This window comes from Lutra lutra, chromosome 2 (assembly GCF_902655055.1).
Source record: "Lutra lutra chromosome 2, mLutLut1.2, whole genome shotgun sequence".
Lineage (NCBI taxonomy): Eukaryota > Metazoa > Chordata > Mammalia > Carnivora > Mustelidae > Lutra > Lutra lutra.
Window position 1 is genome coordinate 72011643 of NC_062279.1, and position 6615 is coordinate 72018257.

Genomic DNA, 6615 nt, shown 5'->3' on the forward strand with positions numbered 1-6615 from the left:
ACACAATCAAATCTATCAGACTGCAGAAAATTGAAACTAACCTAAAAACAGAAGTAAAGCTGGAAAATCCTCTTGAGTTTGCTGAATTCAAATATTCCTTTTCATGTTCTCAGACTTGTAAAAATTAAAATATTATATATTAGCCTAGAAACTCTGCTACAGTTTATTACAAGCCTTTCATCTCAAGAACTAGGTTATTTTTAAATGCAAACATTAAATAATGCAAAGCATGCCACTAAATGGCCTTCTCACATAATGAAAAAACTCAAGCTTATCAGAACAAATAGATTACATAGTTTGCTCCTTTATCATTATTTTACTATATCTAAAACATTACACTTAATGATCCAGTGTGATTCCTTGGACCTAGCAACATAAAGAACCCAGCATCACCTATGAGTCCTAATTTCATAAGGGCTAAAAAAGTCAAGGTCATGAAAACTCCTGGAATCCTTTATACATGATATGTATTCATTCACATTGTGTAAATTTTTTTTTTCAAATTGTGAACAAAGAATTGTGGAAGATCCTATAGTCAATGCCTTAAAATCACTATGGCAGTTTTGAACTTTTTAAAAAGAATAATTAGAATTTGAAAAAAAATTAAAAATATGGGTAATGATGAAAAATGATGGAATAGAGATAATTTAGTCCAGAGAATTTATGAACCTGAATTTAGCCAACTTCTGTAAGCCAGATTCCACAAACCTAGTAAAAAGAGTGAAGGCAACCTTCTCACATAAGATCATGTATTAATTCACCTCTGAACATTTATGGACACTATATGCACCAAAGATCATTAGACAGCAATGTTTCTGAATGCTTTCTTTTTGTCTAAAGAAAAGAAAATGCTTACTATTTCCTACGTTCCTTCATACTTTTCCTTTAGCTTCTCTGCCTCATAATATCTGCCCAATCCCTCCTCTCCAATCTTCCCTATGGACTAGCTATATTTCCATACATTTAGCAAGTACTAATTGAGCACCCACCATATTTCCTGGTCAGTGGCAATGCAATACTGAGCAAGAAAATGTCCCTGCACTTGTGGAGCTTACATTCAAGTGGCAAAGTTGAAAAAGAAAAAATGAACAAGTAAACTTATAATTTTGGGTGTTGATATGTGCTATGGAGAAAATGTGGCAGGATATAGGAAATGAATAGAGTGGTAAAGGCACTAGGGCACTCTTTTTAAGGAAATCTTGTTAAGAGGCAGGGATACCTAGTCCACTTTACTATCTAGAGAAAATATTCTCCTGTAAATGCATCAGCAAATACCAGAGGCCTGAGGTGAGAACCAAACTAATGTGGTAGAAACAGAACAGAAAAGAAGAGAGTGGTGGCAATGGGATAGTTCAGATCCTACTGGATCAAAATCCTAAATTCAAGTCAGTAACAACCTTACAATCCCAGAATAGCCTTCAAAAAAAGTGATTTTCCATTCTTCTTTAAAAACACAAGAACATTCTTTCAAATTAAAATCTAAAATTTGAACATAATATTAAAATAATATTTTAGTAACAAGTATTAATAATCACAAGAAGTGGTTACTGGCAATAGCTGTATAATCTTTTCAAGATATAATATTCATAAATAATATTTACTCATTCCCTAAATATTATCAGGCTTCTGCAATATGAATATAGTAATATTGACACTGAAAATATAGTGATAGAGGCATGGTTTCTGCTTTCAAATTAATTACACTAAAAGCTTTGCTAGATAAACATAAGATATTAAAATAAAACCAGATGATCCCTGTATTTTCCCTTCACATGAGTTTAATATTGGATTGATATTGTTTAGTTATTTCTAACCACTTCCTTTTTTTATTGCAAGCTTTAAAAGCAAAAATTTTGTCTGGTTTATTTATTGTTGTATCCTTGCCTCAGAACAGAGTTTCAAATACAGTCAGCTTTCAATAATTACTTATTACAGGAATAAACAAACTAATAAAAGCCAATAAAATCAACAATCACAATATGTGATAACAAGAAATGGAACACACTTTGGGCCAGGAAACTGTCCCAGAAAGAACTTCTCTGCCCGTCAGAGGCAAAGAGAGCCCGCGGCCCTGAGGAAGAGGAGACTGGGAGTCCCGAGCCCCCAGCAGCTCCAGCCTCGGCCTCCAGCGCTGGCTCGCGGCGAAACCCAGGATGTTCGCCTTCAGGAATGACTCCATCTGTTTCCCGGATATGCCCTCCAGGCGTTCCAGGTCCTCCACCTGGCTGAAGGGGCCATGGAGCTCCCTCCAGCCCACGATGAGCTGGGCCTTCTTTTGGCCAATGAGCTGCAGGCTGCGCAGATCCCGGGCAGAGCCTTCATTCAGCAGATCTAATATTTTTTGGCGCCCATGAGCCAGTAGCTCCGGGCTGATCTGTAGCTCCCAGCAGTCCTCAGCCTTCTCCTCTGGCTCTGAAGCATCCGGGGACTCCAGCTTTCTCTTCTGGCCTTTCTTCTTCAGGATGTGGATCTCAGCATTTTGGGATGCTGCCTGCTCCTGAATCAGTTGTAAGGACATCACCACAGCCTTTTTGAGGGTCTTTGCTACAGTGACTGTGCGGCAGGCAAGCGGTCGGAGCATTGTGGAAGACGAGTTCTCTTTATCCTTTGGGTCCACAGCCTCCTGGGCCAGAACCTTGGCTTCCAGTTCTTTTTGCTTCATCTTAAGCCTCTCAATCTCCAAATCCTTCTCCTCCATTGTCTTCATGAGCACCATCCGCTCTCGCCTTGGGGTGTTCAGCCTGTGGGTCCCCTGGCTCCCCTGGGAGCCCAGCAGATGGTCCAAGCTTAGGAGGCCTCCAGCACAGTGGGGTCCATGCTACTTAACTTCTGTAGGGGGCTGAGTTCCTGGGACAGGCCCGGAGTGCAGGAGAGTTCTTTGAAAAGGGATCCCAGACAAGATTATGGCAGAGTGGAATTTTTAGTCACCTGGAAGAGTTACTGAGAAGTGAGGGGAAGCATTTTAAAGAGACAGAACAGTTTTTAGGAAGGCATATGGTTGAGAGAACATTTCATTCATTCCCTGTTACTGGAGTAAAGAATATCTATGAAAAAAGGGTTCATGATAAGAGTCTTCTATGTCATGCTAAGTAGTTTGTATTTCACACCAAATGTGATAAGAATTGACTGAAGGAATAGTTCCATTACTCTGCCATTTAGGAAGATTAATCTAGTGGGAATGAGGAAGATGTACTGTAGGAGGCAAGAACAGGGAACAAAACCCACATAGGAAGTGTGTGTAGTACTCCAGTTAGAAACAAAGTAGTGATGAAAGGGATGAAGCAGAAGGAACATGGAAGAACACACACCAAGACATGATGACTGCATATCCAGAATAAGAGGATGAGAGTTGCCTATGTCAGTTCAACAACTATTCACTTTGGGACAGTTCTGAATTTGTCCAAGATTTATCTCTCCTAAAGGGAGAAAATAGACAAACATTCTTTTCTTGATACATAATTGCCATTTAAAACAATTCAAAATGTCTATGTTCAAGCCCTACCTCTGCTTTTATGATCTAGTCATTTAACTTCGTTTGGTTTCCTATGAATAGAATTTGTTAGAAAATCAAAGGGATAATGGATGAGAAAGTATTTTAAGTTATAAATGGGTCTATAAATATCAGTGTCATTATCTTCTTATTTTTCTCCACTACTTGTACTTTCTATTCTCTTACATATTTAGTTTTTATTTAAACTTTCCCCCAACCTCCTACCTATATTATTTTTCTTCTTCACCTTCTCTTTCTTATCTTTATTCTCTTTCAACACAATGAAATAGCTTATTAGTGCCATATTAATGATCTCACTAGTAGAGAACCTTCAACAAAGCTTTAGACTATTTCATGTATCTAGACCATAGGAAGTATTCATATATTCTAATAGTTACATAAAGTGTGTCACAGAGCATAAATTTTGATATTAATAACAATGGTGATAATAAGAAGTTGATATTTTTAAAAGATTTAATGAACTCCAGATTTAATGAGCTTTGCATTATTTTATTTAATCCTTATTATAATCTTGAATATAAGTGGTATTATCCAATTTTACCTGGACACTGAGTCCTAAGGAAGAATATGTAGTGTACTTAGCATATGAAGTTGGAGATTAAATTCACATAGGTATATCTCCAAATACTTTACTCTTAGCATTCACTCTCTCCCACAGAAATATACTCATTGAGTCAGGCTCCTATCTCCTCTTTTAAGTTTGTTCATTCTATAAGCATATATTGGGCATGGTATAGTGTCTAACCTTAGAAAAAAGCCACAACAACATATACAGGTAATGTAAATAAGTATTAAACAAATACATGTAAATAAATTATAATTATTTATAAATAAATATAAAGCATTCTACATATGAAATTATTTTGAAATTGAAGAATTTGTTAAACAAAGTACAAAGACATACAGGGCACCTAGGTGGCTCAGTTGGCTAAGCAGCTGCTTTCAGCTCAGGTAATGATCGCCGGGTCTGGGATCGAGCCCCACATCAGTCTCCCTGCTCTGCGGGGTAGCCTGCTTGTCCCTCTCCCTGTGCCTGCTGCTCTGCCTACTTGTGGTCTCTCTCCATATCTCTAATAAATAAATAAAATCTTTAAAAAAAAGTATAAAGCCATACAAATATACAACATGTTCAGGAAAAATTTAATATTTCAAGGTATCAAGGAAACAGCATTCTTCACCTTGGGGAATGCAAACCCCTAAAGACTTTTCAAAGGTAGCAGGGCCTAGAGGGTTTTAAGTCAGTGGAGGGCTTAATGACATACATGTAGCAAGGCTCTATGCTCAGAGTTTCTGACACAGTGGTCTAAGTTGGGACAAGAAACAACATTTACCCTTGAATACCTGAAACAGTATAGAAAGAAAAATAATCCATCAATTTTATTATTAGATGTATTTCAAATAAAATGTATTTTTATCAGTAACACTAATATACCAATTCATGTAATATGTTTAGATTAAGATATGTACACATACGCACACACACACACACACGCACATGAATGAGCTCTTGTCATTTGTGACAATATGAATCAACCTATGGTATTATGTTAAGTAAAATTAGTCAGACAGAGAAAGATGAATACCATGCAATTTCACTAATATGTGGAATCTAAAAAACAAACAAACAAACAAACAAAATCCCAAAACTAACAAATAAAGAAGAATACGGAGACTAAACTGGTGGTTGTAGAGGGGGGAAGGTGAGGGGTGAGCAAAATGGGTAAGGGGGAGTGGGGGACATAGGCTTCCAGTGATGGAATAAATAAGTCACAGGAACAAAAAGAATAGCATAGGTAATATAGTAGTGGTATTTTAATGGTGCATAGTGACAAATGTTAGCTATATTTTTGGTGAGCATAGCAAAATATAGTTGTTGACTTACTTGGAACTAATGTAACATTATGTGTCACCTATATTTCAGTAGAAAAATAATTAAAATGCCAAACCATACCAAAAATAAGTTTCATATGACAACTTTAGTTAAACACATTGGCAACTAAAATAAACTAGAAATTATATTATTTGTAACTAGTTACTTTTGTGATAAAAAGGACTTAACTGTTATCTTAAAATGTACAAGGGATATTATATTATTATTTAAATAATTCTTAAGAATATTCTCAGGCAAAAATATATAATGCACTTTGGCATAGATTATATAAGAGAGGTGTAAACTACACCAGAAGATGTAGAATGAACACTTGGTACAAAACATGGAGTACTTTAAATATCTTGCTAAATCTTAAAATTTCTGTAAACAAAGGTTTTCACTTTAGGGAGTAGCCCTATTGGACTTGAGTAGGAAAAAGATAACTCTGGTTGCAATGTAATAAATGGGATGGAATAAGTGAGAAACCAGAGGCAGTTGGGATGCATTTAGGTGATTAATACAATAGACAATTGTAAAAAATAGTCCCAGCTAAAAATAATAGTAGTTTTCTAGTGAAACAGTGATAGCAAGGATTTATAACAAACAACAACAACAAAACTGGGTGCAGGGTTGGGGGAAATTATTGAGATAAAATGTCTACAAAATGGGGAGTGGATGCATGAAACAGTAGTTCATTCCCCTTTATCTGCAGTTTCATTTTCTGTGGTTTCAGTTACCAGTGGTCAGTTATGGTCCTGAAGCAGATGAGCCTCCTGACATTTCAGGCGAAAGGCAACAGTAGCCTAATGCTATGTCACAATGCCTATGTCATTCATCTCACTTCACCTCATCATGAAGGCATTTTATCATCTCACATCATCACAAAGAGAAGGACCACATTCATACAACCTATATTACAGTATATTGCTATTATTCTATTTTATTATTAGTTACTGTTGTTAATCTCTTACTATGCCTAGTTTATAAATTAAACTTTATCATGGGTAGGGGTGCATAGGAAAAAACATGGTATAAATAGGGCTTGGTACTATCCATGGTTTCAGGGGGGTCTTGGAACATAGCCACCACAGACAAGGGTGAACTATAGTAAAAGAATCAATGATGACTCTCAGTAGGCAACACTAAAATTTTTATCTTTGTATCTACCTACTATCTACCTATTTATCATCTGTCTATCCATTCTGTCTCCCTGAACCATTTGAATAAGCTATAT

General features: G+C 36.4%; 1 protein-coding gene across 1 annotated transcript; it reads right to left on the reverse strand.

Moving 5' to 3' along the window:
• Nucleotides 1-1972: 1972 nt before the first annotated feature.
• LOC125094077 (kinesin-like protein KIF22) lies at nt 1973-2843 on the reverse strand. The gene has a single exon (XM_047719819.1). The coding sequence runs from the start codon at nt 2714-2716 to the stop codon at nt 1973-1975; it is 744 nt and encodes a 247-aa protein (XP_047575775.1). The 5' UTR covers nt 2717-2843.
• Nucleotides 2844-6615: the final 3772 nt, after the last annotated feature.